This window comes from Canis aureus, chromosome 5, assembly GCF_053574225.1.
Source record: "Canis aureus isolate CA01 chromosome 5, VMU_Caureus_v.1.0, whole genome shotgun sequence".
NCBI lineage: Eukaryota > Metazoa > Chordata > Mammalia > Carnivora > Canidae > Canis > Canis aureus.
Window position 1 is genome coordinate 65,012,670 of NC_135615.1, and position 24,306 is coordinate 65,036,975.

At 51.5% G+C, this 24,306-nt stretch overlaps 1 protein-coding gene and 1 long non-coding RNA gene across 2 annotated transcripts; one reads left to right on the forward strand and one right to left on the reverse strand.

Annotated features, from left to right (window-relative positions):
* Window positions 1-2,548: 2,548 nt before the first annotated feature.
* Window positions 2,549-7,046, reverse strand: LOC144314399 (uncharacterized). Its single transcript, XR_013380275.1, has 2 exons — window positions 6,840-7,046; window positions 2,549-2,726 (listed from the first exon to the last, which is right to left on the reverse strand). It is a non-coding gene; the product is annotated as an uncharacterized LOC144314399 (long non-coding RNA).
* On the forward strand, window positions 6,676-23,442 carry SALL1 (spalt like transcription factor 1). The gene is made up of 4 exons (XM_077898455.1): window positions 6,676-6,715; window positions 7,752-7,844; window positions 17,126-20,586; window positions 21,816-23,442. The coding sequence occupies exons 2-4, from the start codon at window positions 7,769-7,771 to the stop codon at window positions 22,254-22,256; spliced, it is 3,978 nt and encodes a 1,325-aa protein (XP_077754581.1). The 5' UTR covers window positions 6,676-6,715; window positions 7,752-7,768; the 3' UTR covers window positions 22,257-23,442.
* The last annotated feature ends 864 nt before the right edge of the window (window positions 23,443-24,306 follow it).

Consider the following 24,306-nt stretch of genomic DNA (forward strand, 5'->3'; position numbering starts at 1 on the left):
AAGCAGGCAGATGATCTGTCCCTGGCCCACATGCACAATTAGGCTTGGGCTCATACACAACCTGCTCTAGTTTCAATTTTCTGTATTAGTCGGGACTTCCTACAAAAATGTTAGAAAAATCAAAAAATTTTTAAAATGTTAGAAATGCCGTGAAACCAAGCACCGTTTTTACCCTTGCTCCTAGGCTGTTCCACTCACCCCCCAACACTGAGCCAAGCAATACCACACTCCCAGAAAATAAACCCTTTGATTAACCGCCCATAAGCAAGGACAGGAACAGCAGTGTTTCCGTGGTATCCCCCCACGCCTAGCATGTTACTCTACAGGGTGAATGAATAAATGGATAGAGGGATGGATGAGTGAACGGGGAATGATATTTTAACCATCTTCCCGCATTTGATCCTAACAACCTGTGGGGTGATAACAATAATAGTTAACACTTATATTATGCTAATTATATGCCAGCCACTATTCTAAACTCCTCATACATATTAACTCTTTTAACCCTCAAGAGCCCTATGAAATAAGGACTATTATTATCTCCATGGAACAGATGAAGGAGCTGCCGGAGGTATATGGAGGTCACGCTGTTCGAAGGAGAGTTGACTCCTTGTTGGATGCTCTGAAGCACTGTGCTTCCTCTCCATCAGCTGCATTTCACGCAGCAGGAAACGGGAGTGCAGGGATATTAATTTGACCAAGGCTACTACCCAATCCATGGGTGTACACCTCGGATGGTGTTCCCAGGATGCGGTTCAGTGACAGCCAGGATGTGAACCCCTGTATCTAAGGCCCAGGTAGGGCATGTGAATAAAGCTGGCCAGGGACAGTCACTTGAGATCAGCAGAAGAGACACCTGTCAAGGAGGCTGGGACTAGAGGCCAGCTTTCTCAGCACTGTTCTCCCAAAAGGAAAGTGCTGTGGGGTCCGGGATAGAGAGAGAAAATAAAAACAAACCTGGAAATGAGGGCCTCCCCTCAACTCCCCTGGAATCATTTTGTTTAAGTGGGAGAAGGAGATGCGCTACCATCTTCCTGTCTTTGGTCCCTGAGCGAAGGCCACAGCAAGTCCTGAGCCAAGTTCTAAGTAAAAGTTGCATCTGGTAGAGCCCGAGCAAAGGTTCTCTGAGCAAAGCTTCTCGGGGACTGAGTTTTACTACAAAATAGGTCGGAGAGTCTGGGGGGGGGGGGGGGCGGTGGGGGGGGGTACTCGGAATGAAAGAGCGGAGGCCAGGGCAGAATGAGAATTTTAAGTGGGGAAGAGGGAGAAAAAGGTGGAGCTAGTTCCTGATCCCAGCGGGTAGGTGTTGATGGTTTCAGGATTATGATTTAAGAGATAATTGCTCCTGTTTGGGGAAGGCACCAGAAAGCTGGGAGACACAGGTTTAGAATTGGGAAACGGGAGTCTCTTAAATTTAAAACCCCACCTTAAACTGGGGATTAAGTCAGCGAGAACCGTGCTGTTGCTGTGGCCAGAGAGAGGAGGAGTAAAAGTGAGAGAAAGAAATTATAGTACGATACTTAAGAAACTTCACTGAGCTGGAAAAAGGGAAGGAAGAGTTGGGTGGGCTGTCCACTCGCCTCACCGGCCCCACCCCTTTGTACTCATCCCACATATGGCCCCAAAAGGATGCAGGTGTCAACTGCGCACCATTGACGAACTGAAGTTGGTTGTGGGGCCAAGATACAGCCACAACTCTGACTCAAGCTGCAAGCTCCGAGGAGAAGGAACACTTCTCTCCTTCTCAGAGAGCTCTTTCTCAGCAGAGAGAAACCCAGAGAAATATCCCCTATGAAGTCCGAGCTCAGCTGACATCTGTGCAGTTTGTAAATTCCTAGTAATGTGAATGATGGGCCTTGGGAGCAAGGCCGCTAGGCAGGCAAGAGCCAGGCCCCCAGGATGGTTCTGCAACCAGAGCTGGCCATCGGACTTCTACCAAACAGAAACCAAAAGGTGCTTTCCTCCTGGAACCCTGGCCACCCCCAGGCAAGGTCTCCAGGCACACAAGCTTTTTGTAAAACAAGATGCACATCTCTTTGCAAATTGTTGCTCTCTTCTTTAAAGAGGGATGTTGTTCTAGAGAAAGTGGTGGAGTATCTTTTTTTTTTTTTTTTTTTTTTTTTCTCTAGGGTTGGTTGTAAGAGATTTGCTCCATGAGTTTATCTAGGAGTTCCCACTGGGAGGTCATTTGAGAGGATCTCCTATATGAATGAAAATGAGTTTCCTGGCAGACCCCCCAGGCACACCCCCAAAAGCACACAGAGTCCAGGGCTCCACAGATCTCACACCCAATCCCAGCAGATGACAGAAGAACTCATCGTTTTTCACTGGATCCAAAGGTCCTACCTCTTGAGCTCAAAGATGAGAATCTGCGAGCCCTGCTGGGCTTTCTGAACATCCTACTACTAGGTTCCAGGAATTAGCTACACTCTGTTGCAGGATGATATTTTTTTTTTCCACGCTGAGAAAAACCGCAATGGGATTTTAACCCAAAGGAAGCAAAGGTTTTCTTTTTTATAAATTCGATTAATCTTTTCCACTTTCTGTACCTCGAGACATTTCCTTTGGGAGGAATTTTGTACCCAGAGACCCCTTAGCGAGGCACTGTTGCATGCGGGGCGCAGCGAATTTAAGTGCAAGACGCCGAATGTGGACGGGAAGCAAAAATCGCAGGCACTTGCAGTCGCCAGCGAAGTCAGCTTCTAAATGCTGCCGTGCGGATGGCCCTGCAAGAGATGGAAGAGGAAGTTTGCCGCGGGCAGGCTGCACGGGACCTCGGGCCGGGAGGCGTGCGGGTGGTGACCAAGCCCGCCCTCCGCTCGCCACGGCTCACTTTCCCGCCGGAGCCGGCGCCGGGGCGCCTGGTCCCCGCGCGGCACCCGGCGCCGGTCTGGAGATAGCCCTTGGCTGTGGGCGGCGGGAGTCCCCCTGAAAGTGCGCCTTTTCGCCGCCGCGACTTGGCTGCTGGGGAGCGAGCGCGCCCGGCGCGCACGGCTTCGACTCCGCGGGGACCGGGGCACCCCCCCGCCCAGCCCGCTCCCCGAGGCCCCAGGTTCGAAGCCTCTCCCGTGGCCGAGGCGAGGTGGAGGCTTTGGGCGCCCGCGGTGCGGGCGAGGAAGGAGTTTCCGAAACTCCTGGGGAAGCGAAGCCCCGGGGCGTGGAAAGTAACCGAGCCGCCGGTGGGGTTTCCAAACTTGGTCTGTGCTTTGGGTCAGTTTTAAGGCTCTCTCCTTCCGCCCCTCCAGCCCCAACCCTAGCCAAGAGTTCTAAGGGCTAGTAACTAGCCGAGTCAATCCTTTTCTCTCTCTGGCCCCCCTTCCTTCCCAAACTTTCAGATCAGAAAAATACAGATAAGCCCCAGGAGTGGTTAATGCGGGTGCGTCCAAGCGTCCCCATCCCAACACACACAGCACCAGCACCAGCACCAGCACCAGCACCAGCACCAGCACCGCCGCCTCCGCCGCCGCCCCGCTGCCCCTACTCCGTCCCTCCCACCTCCGGGTAGAGGAGGGACTGGGAACCTGATCTCCGGGCCCCTGCCCTAAACATTTCCCCATCAATAATGTTGATACCATCGATGCGCCTCCACCCCCACCCCCGGGGCACCGCTGCCGCCTTTTCGCCGTTTTTTGCTTGACACAAGAAAACGAAACCTCCTCTCCTGCCCTCCTAGCCTCGGGCCGGGAGCCCGCGGGGCCTGGGGCCTGGGGCCGAGGAAGCAGGGGCGCGGCCAGGGCGCGTGGGGGCGTCCTTCAGTTCTGGGGTGCCCAACCAGCGACAGCGGCAAGAGAAGGAGGGTCCCGGGCCCAGGCCAGGCCTCACTCCAGGCTCCATCCCAAATCTGGGGTCAGACTGGGCCAGCATAAGATAGGTTTGCAGGTGGGAGAGGCAGGCCTTGGAAAGGGGAGGCCCAACACCCTCTCCCCTTCCCAGGATCTGGGAGGAAGCAGAGAGAGGCTCGGAAACCCGTTCGCTGGGAACTCGGTCGTGGCCCGCGGCCTTGGGGCACAGCCCTTCGGTCTGCCAACCCACCGAGGCCCTCTGGGTCTGGGAAAACCGAGGAGACGCATTAGTAGAAACACAGACATCAAGCCCCCAAATGTGAGTTTGCAAAACTCTCCAAGCGCCTCCCCCGGGTGCGGTTCTTGTTGGCCCACGAGGTCACGACCCTGGCGCAGCTGCAGCCTCCCTTCGGGCCACCCCCATTCCCCGGCTCAGATCAGCCCCTGAGTACCAGGCCCTCTTGTGGAAAGGGCAAGTCCGACCCGCGTCAGCCGGGCTCCCCCAGCAGCTGCCCCACCCTGGCCCCGGCCGGCGCGACCCCCTACAGAGCGCGCAGGTCACTGGGGTGACCGAGGCTTGGGGACCGGCTCCCGCTGTAGCACCTCGCTCGCACTCGCTGCCTTCTTTCGACCCGCGCTCAAAAGTAAAAACCAACCCCCCGCTCTGTCTCCGTTTTTATTAATTTAATTATTTCTTTGCCTCGCGGCACGCGAAGCCTCACCCGCGCCCTGACATCGCAGGGCCCGCGTCAGCGAACCGCGGAACTTGGGCCCCAGACAATGGCCCGTAATTGATGTATTGCCATCAACAATAAAGACCAATTCTCCTCTCCCCGCCATTCCGACCATCCCCCTCCTCCCATCCCCCCTCCTCCACCTCCCCTCTCCTCTCCTCTCTCCCGGCCACCGAGGGAAAGAAAACAAACAAGAAATTAGCGGGGGACGCCGCGCACGGAGCGAGACGCCCGCCTCTCCACCGTCGAGGACGCAAAAGAACGAAAAAAGTTGTTAAAGTTTGGATCCCCCCAATTAATTGGTCTCCGCTCGCCCATTTTTAATTTAGACATCGCGAAGCTGCTTTTGCGTGTGCATTTCGTTTGGTTGTTTGTTTTGGTGTTTTGGGGGGAGGGAAGGCTTTTCTGCCCCCCCCCCCCCATCTTAATAACGCAGCAAGTAACGAACACGTGTGAAGCTGTTCCGAGAGCTTCCCGGGGCGCACGCGGCGCGCACCGCGAAGAGGGGTTTGCGGGATCGCCAGCTCGGCTTGGATCCTGACAGCACGCGGTGACCCGGAGGCCCGGACTCTCAAGAAGCCAAGAGAGTTAGAGACGGATGCGGGCGGCTCCAAGTGCAGGCACAGTCAGAGAAACGAGTGTGCAAGTGCATATATGTACGGGCACGTTGGTGTACCTGGGATGGTGCGGGCTGCTGTGTGCGAGGACCACAGTTTGCAAGGGGGGGCGGGGGGGCGGTGCGGGATTGGCACGTGTAACTGTACACTTTCCCGGGGGTCTGGGAGAAGCGAGCGGCTCGCACCCCAGGAGCACGCAGATCCATCTTTGCCGAGGGATCTCTTTAAATATTCAGTGAGAAATAATGGCATTTGAAGCACCACCTATGGAAACATTATTATCTTCATTCTTCAACATCAGCCCCACTGATAGCTTCGTTCGTCTTTTTATCAAAATCTACTGTAACCAACAGGACCTGGGGAGAAAGGGAGAGCGAGGTGGAGAGAGGGAGTGTGGGGGGGGGGGGCGGGGGAAGGACCGAGCGAGGGCAGAAGAGAAGAAAAATAAGAGGGAGAAAAGGTGAAGAAAGGGCGAACAAGAATAAAGAAAGAGAGAAGTTACAACATGAAAAAAAAAAAAAAAGTCGCCGGGAGGAAAACAGAAACATCCACCCGCACCCGCACACAAAAGATTTATAATTAAAAAAAAAAAAAAAAAAGACTGAAGATCAACGAAGCTAAGAGAGAAGAGTCATTTGGGGGAGAGCGGTAAGGTCCGAAGCACCCGAAACTACTGGAAAGATTGGTGCCCACTTCGCGCGAACCGACTGTGGTGCTCTCCAGACTCAAGGGCGCTCCCGAATTGGGGCGTCCTTATGAGCCCTCTCTTCTCCCGATAGCGAGATAGGGCAGGGATTGTGTATCTGCACCCCCCCGCCTCCCCCATTACTCGAGCGAAGTTTAGTTTGTCCTTCGGGCGCAGGACTTCGGGAGCCTTGGAGCGAGCAGACCCCGAGGCGCGAGGGCAGAGAGCTAGGCTGAGCCGAGGACTGAGCCTCAGGTTCGCGGGCGCCGGAGCCCGGCGGAGGGGGTGCGGGCCCCACGCTCCCGATTCCGGACCCCGGGGCGCGGGTAGGGAGGCTGCATCTCAGCCTGGGGAGACGGAGCTAGTGCGAAAAGTTTGGGTGCCGCGCTCGGCAAGTGCCGGAGAGATGGAGGCGAGCTTCCATCGGGCCAGACAGCTGCGGACCGGGAGGCCCCCCCCCACGCACCCCCCCCCCCACTCCCACGGCTCGGCGTGGCCACCTGGTTACTAGGAGCCTGGGGCGCGGCCCCCTCCCCCCAGGGTGCGGAGCCCGGGGTCCCGGGGACTGGCTTCGCCCACGGCCGAGCTGGCCTGGGCCGCGCCTCCCGAGGCCAGGGGCGGGCTGCAGCGTCCAGGGTAAGCGGCGGCCCCTCCCCTCCCCCCGGCTGGAGCTGAACTCGGATCCCAGGCCGGTCCCTGCTCTCCGCCCGCCCCGGGCTCGGCGGCGCCACCGCCGCCGCCGCCTCCCCGCGGAGTGACGCGCCCTGCAGCCAACCGGGGCAGCCGGGGGGGAGGTCCGGGAGGGGTCCTGGGCGGAGCCGGGCCGCCCCTTATCCCACGGGCTCGGGGCTGCTTCTCCCGAAAACTTCAGCCCTAATTGTCCTGGGAATGTCCGAGGTAGAGAAAGGGAGCGAGGGAGCACCGAGGGGCTGGGAGATCGGGGCCCTTTGAGAAGGATCCGGGTGGCGGGAGAGTCGCCCCTCCCCCCTCCAAAAGCCCCAAACCCATCACGTTCCCAAACCTTTCCTCGATCCTCTTCTCCGCGCCCCCGCGAGCCCGCGATCCAGGGGATGGAGAACTCGGGGCGAAGGAGCGCCGAGCCAGGCGGCCAGCGGGAGGGAGGCCGGGCCGCGGGCGGGAGGCGGACCGGCGTGGGGCTGGCTCTTCCCCACTCGCTTATTTTTTTTTTTTTTTATGGGGTGGGGGTGGGCTGCTTTCTGGTAGCTCTTAAAGAAACGAAGAAACACTCACGAAACGGGACTTCCTCTCCCCCCCCCCCCCCGCCCGAATCCCGCCACGGGACTCCCTCCCCCCGCGGGCCGGCGCGCCTAGCGCCGGAGTTGGGAAGTTCGCCGCGCGCCCGCAGCCCGGGTCTCCAGCCCCCGCCGCCCGGCCCCACCCCCCGCCCCCCACCCGGGAGGCTTGATTCCGGGGAGGGCATGCTAATTCGGGTCGGCCCAGCCTGCGATGGGGGGGGGCGGGGGCGGGGGGGCGCAGGCCGGGGCGCCGGGCGCGCAGAGGCGAGGAGGAAGGCCCGCGGCGGCCGGGCCGCGGAGTCCCGGGCGGTCGCGAAGAGGGTTAACCCAGTGTCGGGCGGCGCGGCGCGCAGAGCCAGCCCCGCGGCCGGCTTATTGGGCCAGCGCGCGGAGAGACAGGGGTCTGCAGCAAATCACGAACTAATTGATTAAGGCGAGCGGGTTTGAATAGCGCTGGCCCGGTGCCAATCGCCTTTCAAAGAGCCCCTCTATGATTAATCGCAATGCATTATTGATAATCATAATTATAGCAGGACACATGCGCGCTGCGCCCGGGGCCGGGGAGCCGGGGAGGGGGCGGGCGGGCCGGCGGGCGGGGGGAGCCGCCGCCGCCGCCGCCGCTCGATTTCCGTAATTTTGAGAAGATTTTTTTTTAGTAATTTTTTATTCTGCCCCAGCTGATGTTTGAGCCAGCATGTCGCGGAGGAAGCAAGCGAAGCCTCAGCATTTCCAATCCGACCCCGAAGTGGCCTCGCTCCCCCGGCGAGATGGTGAGTGCTCCGGCCCGCGCCGCGGACACACACACGCACACACACGCACTCGCACTCACACTCACGCACACCCGGACCCACGCACACGCGGCTGGCCCCCGCGCCCACCGCCCCGGCCGCCGCCGCCGCGTCCCCGCTCGCCTTGCCCACTCGGCGGATTCCTCCTTTCCTTCCTTCATTCCTTTCCTTTCCTTTCTTTTCTTTTCTTTTCTTTCTTTCTTTCTTTCTTTCTTTTTTTTTTTTCTTTTAATTTCCAACTTGCCTGCACCGGGCTCCCCCCCGCCCCCCCCCCCGGCCCGGGGAGAGCAAACACTTCTCCCCGCAGGATCTTTCCGGAGTTGCTGGGTCCCCCCGGGGGGAGCGGAGCGGGCACGCGGGCCCGGCTCCTCCGGCCCGGCTTTTCCGGGGAGCGGCGGCCGGGGCCCGGGCGGCCGGTCGGCGAGGGGCGGGCGGAGGTCGGCCGCGCGGGGCCCCTGGCGCTTCCCCGCTCGGTGCCCGGGGGCCCCCCGGCCGGCCCCCGCCGCCCCGGCCCTGCTGCCTGCGGGAAGGAAGTTTACCGGGTGCCCGGGGCTGAGTCCCAGCGCGGGGGAGCCCCCTGTGCCGCGCCCCCCCAAGCGCTCACACCCCACCTGGGCCCGCGCAGGGGCGTGGGGTGCCTTTAGGGGCTCAGGGCTGCCGGAGGCCGGGGACCTGTGTCGGGGCGCCGATGCCGGACACGCCGGGGTCGGGGCAGGGGTGGGGAGGGCTCTTCGCGGCTGGTTGCTTCGGAGGCACAGTGTAGGCTGACGGGGAACGGCGTTGGGGTCCGGCTACGCAAGTTTATTCCCGCATCTTTTCCCCCAGTACATGCACCCCACCCCCCGCCCCCGAGAAATCTTTACATTGAGTGTGCGCCCGCTGAGGATCGTGGTACCCTGTACTTCCAGGAACCCTAAGGGTCTTTCTCCAGGGCTGGGGGTAGGGTGGGGGGGCGCTCAGGCCAGAGGAGGACCCCCCCGCCTCCCGAAACAGAGACACTCGCTTTCTCGGATGGAGGCGACAACTGCGTGGTCCCGAAGGGAATGAACAAGTCTGGAACAAAGTTTGTTTGAGGGCGCCGAGGCCGAGAGTAGGAGAGGTCCCGGCTGGGGATTTGGGGTCCGCAGGGAGCACACCTCGAATCCCTCCTCGTCCCCGAACGTGGCTCACTCTCGGGGCCTCCGCGCTGCCAGGCCCAGCGCCCGAGGCGCAGCAGCGGCGCCCGGGTCGGTCCCCGGCACGGTGCTCGCCTCTCGGCGGCGGGAGGACCAGGGCAACCCCGCCGGGCTCTCCGCGGCCCCGGGCGCCCCTCGGAATGCTCGAGCCTCGGGCTGCGTCTGGGGGTATGGAGGAGGGACTGGACCCCGACAGGGCTCGGAGGCGTGCCCTTAGGTCGGCACCTCTGTCCACCAAACTCTGCGGCCGCCCGGGCCCCGAGGTGCTCGGGCTCCTTCCCAAGAGGCCTGCTTCTCAGTAGACCTGGGGCGCGGGGAGCCGCGCAGAGCCCCGGCACCGAAGCCAAGGGACTCCCGCTGCCGTCACCCCGGCTGTCGGGAAGCGGGACTCCCGGCGTGGGGGTCCCTGTTAGAAATCCGGGGAGAACTGAGACCGATTAAGAAAACTGTTTACAATATTTGCCGGCCTCCCCCCCCCCCCCCCCCCGCCCCAGGACTTTTTCGAGCTTCAAGCCATACCCCAGAGTCGCTGCAATTTCTCAGTCCCCGAATCCCGCTTGCCACCCCAGGCAAATCCCGGGACGCGAGGCAAATCGGGGTGAAATTACCCCAGGCCGCAGCACGAGCTCCGAATATTTTTCCGGGTTTTCTCGGCTGGCTTCTTCTGCTTCTCGCCCCCACACCCGTCTTTTCCTAAAGTTTCTTGTGAGACCTTCCACCCCAGAACACTGTTCAAGTTCCCAGTTGGTGTAGGAAAAACCAAACGGAGAAGAAAGAGTTTTTCGGGTTTTGTTTTGTTTTGTTGGGGTTTGGGTTTGTTTGTTTGTTTTGGGGTTGGTTTTTTCTTTTTTTTTTTGGTCCATTTTTACCGATTTCATACATTTTCAAAAAAGGAGAAGAAAGACTCGGGCTTCGCGGAGAAATGATGCCTGCTAGATCCTTGCCTTTCTCCGGTCGCCTTCTAAATCCGGAATTTTTAATAGTTAAGGCTTCTCATAAAGCGATAGCATAAAAGGAGTTCACTACCTCTTACCATTATTATTTATTAGGACTTTTTTTTTTTTAAGTTTATTTGAGCTTTGAGGTAAGTTAATTAAGTAACTGAATCAAGTTTCTTTTTTCTTTCTTTCTTCCTTCCTCCCTCTTTCTTTTTTCTTCCCATTCTTTCTCCCCCAAAGCTAGTTCATTGTCCTAAGAAGCAGTAAAGTGTTAGGGGCCCGGTGGCCAGCACTCCCCTCCTGGCTTTTTCTCACCTCTCCCCACCCCCTCTTTTTCTTCGGTGGTAATGGTTTTAGGTTATCACTGTTTTTACATGGTTGAACAATAAGTTTGGGGGAAGCTGCCTAGAGGGTAGATTTTGTAATAGGGTTACAGGATTTAGTATGTTGTAATAATATTAGTACACAACTAATCCTCCTCAGCGTCTGACTTACAGGAGGGCCTTCTACACTCTACGCTTTTTTATTTGGGAATAGTGGGGAGATAGTGGACCCTGAGAGTACATGGCATCTCTCAAAGTTACCTTTCAAAAGTCACCACCTTTTCTGCAAGGAATTCAGCAAACTCTATTCATCTCCCTACACAGGACACACACTTCACCAAGTTGTTGGGGTTTGGGGTGGTTTTGTGTGCTTTTTGGTTTTGTTTTGGGTTGGCTTTTTTTTTTTTCACATATATAAAGGTTATTAAATTTTTTGGAAGACGGCGCCTCAATCAACATGCGCCTCACTCAACATGTTACCTTTTTCTCATGTCTTGAAATGGTCTGAAAATATGGTCAGTGAAACCTCGAACAAACCAAAGTTAAATGCAGTTGGTGTCCTTGACATACGCTGGCACCTCAAACATGATGATTTCTACCTAGAGCGGGACCTAGAAAAGTTTGTGGGCTCCAAGTCATGGGAGCCCAGAAGCAGAGACTCAGGCTGAGAGCAGCCAGGGCTGCTGCTCTGTGTGTCATGCATGTGTTGTGTGTGCGTGTGCATGTGCGTGTGTGTGTGTTCATGCGTATACAAAGAAAACCAGAGCCATGCAAAACAGCCACACGGATAACTCCCTCAGAACAAGTTCAAGAAAACAAGATTATTTGGTCAGTCCTGCAGTGTTCATATTTTAATTCAGCTGTAATACCAGGAACCCCCTACATTAAACTGGGAAATTTTTCTGTTTCTTATGAAACCAAGATTATGACACATGTTACTTGTCTCTTAAATGGTATTCAACAAGTCTCAAATTATTTGTAGGAAGATTACTGCCATGAGAAAAATAATTTACCTAGATACATAATTTTGAGGAAGGGGAATATTAGAATCTACTGCTTTTCTGTGCTGGTTCTTTCCTAAGCTCTAGTTTTCAGAGAGATGTGTGTGTCTGTTGGGTTTTTCTTCCTTGGGTGGTGTTTTTAAGATTCAAGTAACTACAGGCATGGCCCATTCAGAGTCCATTCATTTGTTACAGTATTTTGGTGATCAGCTCTTGCAAGGAAAGATAATATTGGAAGAAAGATAAAAACATCCCGAACTCAAGATAAAACATTGACTCGTATAAAGTATCATAAACATTCCTCTTATTTATATTAATAATGAAATTCTATTATTTACCAAAGTAATTTACTCATTGTGAGCAGCTTAATGGCAAGACATTGATTTCTGGGCCTAAAAGGTTAGAGAGAACTATAATTAATTGCTTTTTTTGAAAAACCGACACCTGCACGATAAGGCAGTTGGAAAGAATTCGTGTTTCATCAGGCCTATTTTAAGTTTGTGGCATAATGGAAGATTCTGGATGAGAGAACGCAAACTGTTTTGGAGGGATTTGCTTCGGGCTGCAAATACTTTCTAAAATGTTAAAAACAAACCTACCAACAAGCAAAGTGTACATGGGCGTGAAAGCATGTATGCAAAAGTGAATTGGTGATACTGAGGGTCTCACAGTGTCTTGCACAGCAAGTTTCTCCTATGGTTTATAGGCACAAGTGCCAATTTATAGGTTACTCTTCGGGGACTTTATTTCATTTCTTTCTACGTTTGCAGGTAGCAAGTCCTCTTTACCAGGAGCCCTTTAGGAGGCAGAAACCCCCATTTCTCCCGGTGGAGATCTTAGTGGGAACTCCAGCAGGCCAGCCAGCCAGCCAGCCAGAGTCCCCAGTCTGCTAAGTTTTTTGAAATGGTTCAAAGCCCAGTATGTAGTAACCAGAACAAAGTCCTCCTGCAGTCTTCATTCAGTTTTCCTAAGACATGGCGTGGTGCACTGCTCGCCACATCTCCCAAAACTCTCTTAGCTTCACCAAAACTGGAGGAATGTAGCAGCTTAGCGGAGATGGTAAATTACCCGGAGCCCCAGCACCCCTCCCCTCCCCTCCCCCCCCAACACACACAGAAAAAAAGTGTGTGGTGCCAGGCTTTAGAAAAGCTAAACGTGTCGAGCTGTTTTAACCTTTGCTAGCCTCCTCCTATGCAAAGGTGACAAGGTCCAGATCATAATATGTCCTTCAGTATCTTCCCAGTGACCCCCAAATTGAGTCTTGCTAGTCACTTAGCAGGAAGTTGGTAGTTTATTTTAGTTTCACCTTATCAGCCTGGCTTCTTTTCCTAACCTTCTTCCCCCGTCACCCTCAGATGCCAGACCCCCAAAGGAGAAGATTGACAGGTAGTCCCCATAGCTCAGTTCTACCCTCAAACAACAGGGATTTAGTTTCTTGTGCCTTTGCCAATGTTTATGTAGTCAAAGTTTAGATCTCGCCTTAAGGAGTCTCTCTTTTTACGCGTCACTGGAATAGGAAAGCCGCAAAGTTTTTGCACCAAACCCTTGCAACTGGAACCCCATCTAGTGTTCGGTTTGATTCATCCAAGGGGAAGACATTTTCCCCCTTGCGTTTATTGTGTCCATGAGGGGGGCTTGTATCGCAGCTCTCAAAGGAGTGTCTTGTCCCGGGTGTTATTTATTTATTTTTTTCCCAGAGATATCACTTGTATTCTTCTACGAGACAAGACCCTAATCCTGGCCAGAACGCGGAGGGAATTGAAGCCAGCCAGTAATGTGTCATTTGGTTGCATATAACAGAGAGGAAAACTTAAGACACTATCACACAGAGTGTGCAGGGCATACGTTGGAGCGCTTGAAATTTCTTTGGCCTCTTACGCTTGACCCTCAGATGTAGGCTTTTCCCAGGTCTGGGCTAAAATATGTATGTACGTTATTATAACACTACGAAAAAGATAAAACAGCAGTCAATCAAAAATGCTGGTGATGGCCTTTCTAAATTGGTCTACGGCGAGGGACAGCCTGTAAAAATGATAAGCTCCAAAATCACAATCCTGAGAGGTTCTATTAAAAATGTTCATGGGATCTTCAGGCAGTGGAAAGTAAAGTGAAGGATCTTTCTGAAGAGCTCCAGCAAAGAAGACTAAATGCGGTAGAATAGAGTTGTTTTGTTTTGTTTTGTTTTTTTCCTGGCTGGCTAAACCTTGCTGTGTGGGGCATAGTTTTATTTTTGTTTTCACAGTAGACAGATATACTGGAACACTTCAATTTTCTGCCTCCTATTCTGCAATGTTAGGTTGAGATGATGAGAAACTGACAAATTTGAATTGGGTGTCAAGTACCTAAATAGTATAAGACTTAAAACATCTGGGATTTTAGTATAAATTGGATGGAGCTGTAAGGTCAGCCCCTTCTCCTCTAAAAAAAGTAGAAACTTAAAAAAAAAAAAATCCCAGAAAAATTCCAGATATCTTTTTGTGTGTACAAACTTAGCAAACCACTACTTCTCACATTTTCCTGCCTGACTAGGATTATAAAATTAATTTGTATGCAAGCTCCATAGAAAAGGACCTGGAATGTTACTTTCACCATAGTACAGGGAACGAACGAGGCAACTGTATTTACTATAATGGGGTCACCAGTTGCAATCCTGTGTAACAGATTACTGAGAAACAAGATAGCAGACGGTCAGAAAAATGAATTAGAACACCTTAGTGTGTGTGTGTGTCTTATTACAACTTAAAATGTTCCCTCTGGTAGTTAAAGATTCAAACTAGTCCTCATGCTTTGTCTTTGTTGTTGTTGAGCTACTTCATTGCAATTCAGTTCAGAACGCAGATAGATTGAAAGTTAAGAGCTATTACAGTATAGCGACACCTGCTTTTGAAATAAATCAAAATAGATACTGGATTTTTTTTTGGGGGGGGGGCGTTCATAAACATCAGGAGATTAAATTAGTCGACTCTACAGTGAGATCAAATGTCAGCTTATTAAAATGTTGTGAAAATCCAAGCTTAAAACATGGGCAGCTTTTTAACACAGTCTCTTTCTTAGAAGCAAGCAGGCATTTATTTTTAAGCATCTACATTTTCCGTCCAGTTAGCACAATCCTAAATATAAAAATGTTCAGGTTGAAAAACTTGAAAATTCTCAAGTGAGTCTTGAAGCAGCACAAATGCCAGAATTGGAGCGCAGGAAAGTAATAATCAGCTAAATCCTATAAAGTAACCTTTTTTTTATTTTGTCTATATATTATGAGAATATCAGATGTTTGCAAGTTATAAAGAATTAAAATGCCCTTTAATCGTGAACACAGATGTGCTAAATATTTGAAGCAACTACATTGTAATGTGTACAATTGATGAAGTCAGTTTTCTGATTTCCCTTGCTAGTTATTTAGTTCTGAATCTGTCATTATTTGTCTAAGCCCAGCTGACCAAGCAAAACTGTGTTTTAAAGTGGCTTTATGTTTTGATAAATGTGAGCTGGTTGAAAAGTATTTTCCACTGAATGCAGAGCTTAATAGAACATGCTGACATAATAGTTTTAATGCATTTTGTTGAAAATGTGTGAACAAACAGAATAGCTTTTGTTCCTTCATAATTGGCTGTAAAAGTAGATGGAAACATAACCATTACATATGGAAATGTGCAAAGAGAAAGAAATAACATTTCTGTTGAATATATTAGGAATTGCATTTCCTAGTTTAAAATAAGCATCTGAAATGGATGCATCATTTAAAATTGGTTGTCAAAATAAGAAGCTTTAAACAGAATTTTTGTCACATTATTTTTGTCCCAAGTTAAGCAACATAACTTCAGCGAATTTCGTTTAATATTTTGTTTACATTATTTTAAGGCAGGGAGAGAGACAGAAAGTGCTTAAAACAGCACCTTGGATGTGCACAGGAATCCGGTGCCAATTAGGATGATTAAACATTAAATTAAAACTGAATCATTATTGGTATTTTCTGCTACAGCTAAGATTTGTTTGGTATTGTTAATGCATTTTGCTCTATACCCTTGTGGAGATTAAAAGATGGGTATTAGAAAAGCTAGCTTGTTAAGTATAACTTAGCTACTCAAATAACACTCCCAGTGAATAAAGTGTGCATACATTTGGCATACTTCACCGGGGCTTCTCATCAACTTGGGCATCACTCAAGACAAATAGAGTTAAAGGAATTTCCAGAAGTTAGAATTTAGGTATTAATTATATTTTCTGGAATGTAAAAATACTCAAGCTTTTTATTTTTATTTTTTTATTTTTTGGATGTTTACTACGAAAAGGCAAATGGCTGACTCTTTTGAGTTGACTCTGAAGTTTACCGAAAAAGCAACATTTTGAATCTGTATTTATTCATATTTGCAATTAGTTGGGGTTTTTTTTTTTTTTTCCCTCCCTGCAAGTTTTCTGGGAGATTCAATTTGGAAGTCATGGAAACTAACTATTATCTGATTCAGTTCTGCAGAAAAGCATGCAGGGAGGTAATCCTTGAATTAAACAGTTTTTTTTTTTTTTTCACAGCCTTCGGAGATGACCACACACCATTTGTACAACAGAAGTTGGTGTTCCCCATGCTGGGCAAACAATGGGACTCCATCCTGTCTTTGAATAGGATGTTAGCTTGGAGTTGGAGATTTTTATGTTTAATTTACAAATGGATCTTAGCGAGAAGAAATCTGAGCAACCAGTGGAAACAAACATGAAATAAAGGGATTTTTATAATGAAAGGTTCAGGACAATCTGTTAAACAATTGATAACAGTTAAGAGCAAACTGTTTTTAAAGGCATTCAGACAAGGAGAATTGCACAGCCTTTCCAAACTCGAAACCAAGAATTATTTCTTCCCTTCCCCTTAATGGCACATCCTTCTAGAAGTTGCTGTTGAATCAGAAATGTAAATCTTGTGCCAGTTTTTATAGATATAGAGAGCATTTTTGATGAAATATTTAGAGGCATAGCGTTGCCATTTGGAGCACAGTGGCATATATTCCTTGAAGAGCAGAATGGTAGCCAGGGCCGCATTCTTTAATTTTAAAAATAAACATGCCATGGGGTGATGTATAGGTGCCAGGCAGGCCTTGTAACGGATTATGATCATTGTGTTTCTCTTCCGTGTGTGTGTGTGTGTGTGTGTGTGTGTGTGTTGCTTTGCTTTCTTGTTTGTATTCAGCGGAGTCTTGAGCAGTCTGGAGGATTTGTTACTGATGTGGCTAAAGTGTGTTTGTCACCAATCAGCCTTGGCTCAGGTTCTAGGTAGGGGCTGGAGGTGATTTTTAAGGTGTCAGTCTTCTGCTTGGTGATATGCATCCTCCCCACCCCCCCTCCCCCGCCCCGTCAACAACTGATTGGAACCTGAATGACTACAAATTAGTTTAGTGACAGAACAAACTGTCACAGATATCTTTGAATCAGTTGAAAATGAATAAGGTTGACAGAAACTCAAGAGGCTAATAAGTCCTCAGAATGGTTGCCGGACCCTCTCTGGATGAGTAGACAATAAGGTGTATAAAATATTGGAAATCAATGTTTTGCTATGGAATTTCATTATGCACCAATGTCTTCAGTTCGTAGTATTTTATATTTTGATGGATTATCTGAAGACCTTGGCTATCTGAGATACCCGATGATAGGAACTCCTCCACACCCTCAAAATTTAATTATGAACGTTCTTAGGTGCAATCGACTGGTTTTCAGGGGCCAGAGTTTTGAGTTTGGAAGACAGAACACGATTGGTCAGCCTCCACCTCCTTGTTTTGCAGTCACGGGTGACCCGGGGTGCCCTGGCCCCCTTTCTAACCCTGCACCTTTTGATATTTGCAGGAGACACAGAGAAAGGTCAACCAAATCGCACCACCAAGAGCAAGGACGCCCACGTCTGTGGCCGGTGCTGTGCCGAGTTCTTTGAATTGTCAGATCTTCTGCTCCACAAGAAGAACTGTACTAAAAATCAATTAGTTTTAATCGTCAATGAGAGCCCGGCCACCCCACCCGAAACCTTCTCTCCCACTCCCCCTCCCGAGCATCATCCCGATGAACCACAAATGAATGACCCCGCTAACAAAACAGATCAGGCCGACTGCAGTGACCTTTCGGAACACCGCGGCCGCGACAGGGAAGAGTCCATGGAGGTGGAGGCCCCGGGGGCTAACAAAGGTGGCGGTGGCGCTCCGGGCGGCGGCGGCGGTGGCAGCGGCGGCGGTGGCAGCAACAGCGGTGCCACGCCGGGCGGCGGCGGCGGCGGCCCCTCCACAGGTACCTCAGCGATCACAACCTCTCTACCTCAACTCGGGGACCTGACGACACTGGGCAACTTCTCCGTGATCAACAGCAATGTCATCATTGAGAACCTGCAGAGCACCAAGGTGGCGGTGGCCCAGTTCTCCCAGGAAGCGAGGTGCAGCGGGGCCTCCGGGGGCAAGCTGGCCGTCCCGGCCCTCATGGAGCAGCTCCTGGCCCTGCAGCAGCAGCAGATCCACCAGCTGCAGCTGATCGAACAGATCCGCCACCAAATACTGCTGTTGGCTTCTCAGAACGCAGACTTGCCAACGTCTCCTAGTCCTCCTCAAGGGGCTTTACGAACATCTGCCAACCCCTTGTCCACACTAAGCTCCCATTTATCTCAGCAGCTGGCGGCGGCAGCTGGATTAGCACAGAGCCTCGCCAGCCAGTCTGCCAGCATCAGCGGCGTGAAACAGCTCCCCCCCATCCAGCTACCTCAGAGCAGTTCCGGCCACACCATCGTTCCACCCAACAGCGGCTCTTCCCCCAACATTAACATTTTGGCGGCAGCGGTGACCACCCCGTCCTCGGAAAAAGTGGCTTCGAGCGCTGGCGCCTCGCACGCCGGCCACCCGGCAGCCTCGGCGTCATCCTCACCAGCTTTTGCAATAAGCAGTTTATTGAATCCTGCATCTAATCCACTTCTACCTCAGCCGGCCCCCGCTAACTCGGTTTTCCCCAGCCCCTTGCCCAACATCGGAACGACTGCAGAGGATTTAAACTCCCTGTCTGCCTTGGCCCAGCAAAGAAAAAGCAAGCCACCAAATGTCACTGCCTTCGAAGCGAAGAGTACTTCGGATGAGGCGTTCTTCAAACACAAGTGCAGGTTCTGCGCGAAGGTCTTCGGGAGCGACAGTGCCTTGCAGATCCACCTGCGCTCCCACACCGGAGAGAGGCCCTTCAAGTGCAACATCTGCGGAAACAGGTTCTCCACCAAGGGGAACCTCAAAGTCCACTTCCAGCGCCACAAAGAGAAATACCCTCATATCCAGATGAACCCCTATCCCGTGCCTGAGCATCTGGACAATATCCCCACGAGTACCGGCATCCCATACGGCATGTCCATTCCTCCGGAAAAGCCGGTCACCAGCTGGCTAGACACCAAACCGGTCCTGCCCACCCTGACCACTTCGGTCGGCCTGCCGTTGCCCCCGACCCTCCCGAGCCTCACACCGTTCATCAAGACCGAAGAGCCAGCCCCCATCCCCATCAGCCATTCTGCCACCAGCCCCCCAGGCTCAGTCACTAGTGACTCCGGGGCCCCCGAGCCGGCCCCCAGAAACCTGGGTGGGCTCGCAGATGAGGCCGAAGGGTCCACGGTGCCACCCTCCGGTGGCAAAAGCGAAGAGAGTGGCCTGGCCCCCGGCTCAGCCGCGGCGGCCAGTAGCAGCTGTCTGAGCTCCCCAGCAGCAGACGGTGGCCCGGGCAGTGCCACCGCCTTCACCAACCCCTTGCTGCCGCTCATGTCTGAGCAGTTCAAGGCGAAGTTTCCGTTTGGGGGCCTCCTGGACTCGGCCCAGGCGTCAGAGACATCCAAGCTGCAGCAGTTGGTAGAGAACATTGACAAGAAGGCCACGGACCCCAATGAGTGTATCATCTGCCACCGGGTCCTCAGTTGTCAGAGCGCCTTGAAGATGCACTACCGGACGCACACCGGGGAGAGGCCCTTTAAGTGTAAGATCTGCGGCCGGGCTTTCACCACGAAAGGGAACCTTAAAACCCATTATAGTGTCCATCGTGCTATGCCCCCGCTCAGAGTCCAGCATTCCTGCCCCATCTGCCAGAAGAAGTTCACCAACGCTGTGGTCCTGCAGCAGCACATTCGAATGCATATGGGCGGTCAGATCCCCAACACCCCGGTCCCCGACAGCTACCCCGAGTCCATGGAGTCAGACACGGGCTCCTTTGACGAGAAGAATTTCGACGACCTGGACAACTTCTCCGATGAAAACATGGAGGACTGTCCCGAGGGCAGCATCCCTGACACGCCCAAGTCCGCGGATGCGTCCCAAGACAGCCTGTCTTCTTCGCCTTTGCCCCTGGAGATGTCAAGCATCGCTGCTTTGGAAAATCAGATGAAGATGATCAATGCCGGCCTGGCAGAGCAGCTGCAGGCCAGCCTGAAGTCCGTGGAGAATGGGTCCGTCGAGGGGGACGTCCTGACCAACGATTCGTCCTCGGTGGGTGGTGATATGGAGAGCCAAAGTGCTGGCAGCCCGGCCATCTCAGAGTCTACCTCTTCCATGCAGGCTCTGTCCCCATCCAACAGCACCCAGGAGCTGCACAAGTCACCCAGCGTGGAGGAGAAGCCACAGAGAGCAGTACCTAGCGAGTTTGCCAATGGCCTGTCCCCCACCCCCGTGAATGGGGGGGCTTTGGATCTGACATCCAGTCACGCAGAGAAAATCATCAAAGAAGATTCTTTGGGGATCCTCTTCCCTTTTAGAGACCGGGGTAAATTTAAAAACACTGCTTGCGACATTTGTGGCAAAACCTTTGCTTGTCAGAGTGCCTTGGACATTCACTACAGAAGTCATACCAAAGAGAGACCATTTATTTGCACAGTTTGCAATCGCGGCTTTTCCACAAAGGGTAATTTGAAGCAGCACATGTTGACACATCAGATGCGGGACCTACCATCACAGCTCTTCGAGCCCAGTTCCAACCTCGGCCCCAATCAGAACTCGGCGGTGATCCCCGCCAACTCGTTGTCATCTCTCATCAAGACAGAGGTCAACGGCTTCGTGCATGTCACTCCTCAGGACAGCAAGGACACCTCCACCAGTCACGTCCCCTCTGGGCCTCTGTCCTCCTCCGCCACGTCCCCAGTTCTGCTCCCAGCCCTGCCCAGGAGAACTCCCAAGCAGCACTACTGCAACACGTGTGGCAAAACCTTCTCCTCGTCGAGCGCCCTGCAGATCCACGAGCGAACTCACACTGGAGAGAAACCCTTTGCTTGCACTATATGTGGGAGAGCTTTCACAACAAAAGGCAATCTGAAGGTACCTCACTCTCTCTGTCCCTCACCCAGCCACCCACCCAGCGGCCCTGTCACCGGTCACCATTGATTATCTGTAATGCATGCTCCCCACCCCCAACCCCCAGCCAGCAGCCCCCACAGGCAGGATATGCAGGGAGAGAGTTCTCGTGAGGGTACCTGCCACGTGTGGCTGACGGCAGAGAAACAAGGGTGCCCGTGTGGGTCATGATCGTGCCGGGGACCTGGGGATCCAGGACAGGCTGCGGCCTGCCGAGCGTGAGAGCGCCTGCAATCGTTTGGTACGCCTAAGCCAAATAGCAGCCCATCCCCGCTGTCTCGCTAAGTGCACCAAATGAATTGCCTTACCTACCAAGCAAGACAGCCCGGCGTTGCCATGGGGTATTGATTAAAGACCTCCACGTGGCCTGTGTGCAGCCCGTATCACTTAATAATTACCGTCCTCCTCGGCGGATGCATCTATTTTTCATAACTCCGCAGTCCAGCACGGCTTGCGTCCCGAAAAAAAACAATAACGTCACACTGCTCTGCTAATGGGCATTATGATAATTGATTATACAACATTTCCTGCTGATATGTGTTGGAAATAAAAGCAAATATGCTTAGGTTCTAGAGCAACAGTTGAGCGCTCTTACTGTGTACATTTTTTCTGTTGACAGAGTCTTTCTCTAGAGATTGCTGCCAGTAATGCGAGATGAATAATTACTTTCTGGCTTTGCTCGCCGTGCTTGGGCCCTCCGATGGGCAATCTGTGAGGGGTACTTTCTTCCCATCTGAAAAGGACATTTATAGGGTAAAGGGTGTCAGATACAATACTTACCATCGCAATGAGAGTGGACATAACAATTCTAACCCTGAAAGGAGCTATCTGCGACTGACTGGCTTGCTTGAGGCCATTATAAGCTAAATACGGGTAATAAAAAAAGAGTAAGTAAGGCAGGCATCTTGGCCCAGGAAGAGGGAAGGCGGCCCAGGGCTGGGGAGAGCACACGCGTTATTACCAGGCGGCCGGAGTGGACGGTTCCCGTTCCCTTCTCCGCGGTCTGGCACTTTAATAAGAATAGACATGTGGGCCACTGGCTTTGTCGAGTGTTGGGATATGAGCTGAGACAGATTCAACTATTAAGCTTCTCCCTTCCTCTCTCTCTCTCTCTCTCCCCTTCTTTCTTTTTCTTTTTCTTCTTCTTTTTTTTTTTTCCCCTTCCAACCCCCCCATCCCCTGCCTCATCTCAGGTACACATGGGCACTCACATGTGGAATAGCACCCCTGCGCGACGGGGTCGGCGGCTTTCTGTGGATGGCCCCATGACATTTCTAGGAGGCAATCCTGTCAAGTTCCCAGAAATGTTCCAGAAGGATTTGGCGGCCAGGTCAGGAAGCGGGGATCCTTCCAGTTTCTGGAATCAGTATGCAGCGGCGCTCTCCAACGGGCTGGCCATGAAGGCCAATGAGATCTCCGTCATTCAGAATGGTGGCATCCCTCCAATTCCTGGAAGCCTGGGCAGCGGGAGCAGCTCACCTATTAGTGGGCTGACGGGAAATCTGGAGAAGCTCCAGAACTCAGAGCCCAGCGCTCCTCTGGCCGGCCTGGAGAAGATGGCCAGCAGCGAGAACGGAACCAACTTCCGTTTCACCCGCTTCGTGGAGGACAGCAAAGAGATTGTCACAAGTTAAAGCAACTCTGGCTGGAGAAACAGCATCCCCCCCCCCCCCACAACACCCCATTCAGAACAAGACCCACGGTTGCCTCCTCCTCCTCCTTGCCCGTCCCCCCCCCACCCCCTACCCCTTCCCTTCTGGTTCCCCCAGATCTATGAACTACAACATTATGAAGACATTCTTTTGTACCTTGTTCAACTTCTAGAGTTATAAGAAAGCTTATTTATTAGTGAATATAACCTGGCTTTGCAAACAGAATGCAAGCGTTAACTTTGGTCTTCTGTATTTTGGACTAAATACTAATTGACTAGAGTGCTATAAACTTGCTGTAACATTTATGGCAATCGCAAGTTGCCCTGCTAGGCGGTCTTAATCTGGCATTAACTTATTTTCTATATCCGGTTTAATATGAATCTGGTGTCGATGCAATGCCTCAGTGATGCATTAGATCTCTAATAAAGTCTGTATATAAATGTACACTTTGATCCTGCTGGAGAATTTTATCAGCAAACACATTGTCTAATCTTTCAAAACAAATTTAAGCAAAGGACTGAAAGTACAGACTGATCAATGTGGTTCTTTGAAAGGTTTGGGGTTTTGTTTTTGTTTTTGTTTTTTGATTTTGATTCGAAAATTCAACCTGCTTTTTTTTTTTTTTTGTAGATTTAACCATTTCCGTTTTGAACTGCTATTTGTATTGTGCTTTTTACTTGAGTCGTCCTCAATGTTGATAAGTTTCTGTACAGTAATAAGCACGCAGAATTCTTTAGAGAAAATACAAGTGTTGTTTTGGTAGTTGAAACTGAGACGTAACATTTTGCCTTGTAGGTATATTCACAATAGAAAATGTGTGCTGGAATTACACAATGCTGCTAAGTATGGCATCTTGAACAACCGTCAGTGGAGAAAATGTAGATGCTCTTGTATATACGATAAGAAATATCACTTTCATTAAAATGTACATATGTTCCTTACAAGAGCAAATGCTTCTTCTTGATCAAGAGAGCAGGTATAGTGTTTGTTTATTTTGTATTAGGTATGGAAGAAAACAAAATTGGACTGTTACATGCACTTTCTTGGAAAGTTGAAAGGAAATGGGGGGTCCAATTTCTTTAACATTTAATACTTACTAACAACAGAGATACTGTAATTTTACTCAAGTAATCAAATACATTTTTTTTTTGCAACAGATAAAACAAAATACTGTGTCTGTGTTTTTAGAGTGCATTTCTATTTAGCCAGGCCCCGAAATGTATTTTAACATTTCCCCAGGCACCAGTAAAGTGTATGTGAGTGTGTATCTCTCTCTCTCTAAATAAGGAATTGTAAAAGGCGTAACAGAAACAGGTTTGCATGGGCCTGTGGGTTTGCTTTTTTTTTTCCTTTCTCTTTCATTTTGTCGTTTCTCTTTTTAATTTGGAGGATCTAGATATTTCCCCAGTCATCCATGACTCATCTGGGCACTCAACCCCCAACCCCCCAAGAAGGAGGAAAAATGAAATAAAAAGCAGTTCTTGGAGGTTTCATCTGAACAGGTCATCCTTGAAGCGGGACATTTGGCCCATTTAGATTTCAGGTTTATTTCAACGGTGCTGGATCCGCTTCCCTTGATTCAGTGGCTTTTTTCAGGCAGAGAAAGCCCCATGGCTGCAGAATGCCCGATGCAGTGGGGGTTATATCATCTGACTCTGAAACTAGGCCTCAACCCACAGAGGTCAACCGGTCCGTTAATTAGTCTTTCAGGCATTGAGTCACACACATGCATGTTTGAAAGAAAAAGTCCATTACAACTTGAATGTTTCGTCACCAAAATTCAATCTGATCCTTCCTCTCTCCCTTTTGTTCTAGGGGAAACATGTTTTCCTCCTGAGCACTATTTTGGGGTGAGCAAACGGACAGGGTGGAAGTTGGTGTCTACAGGGGTCCGGCGATTTGTTTCTTTCAGGGAGGTAGGTGGTGAGCCGCCAGCAGGCCGCCGGTGGCCAGTGGCCCTGCACCCAGGTAAGGGACAAGCATCGGGTCGCCTCCCAGCAGGAGTCTGCGCCCGGACTCGCCTCCCCAGCTG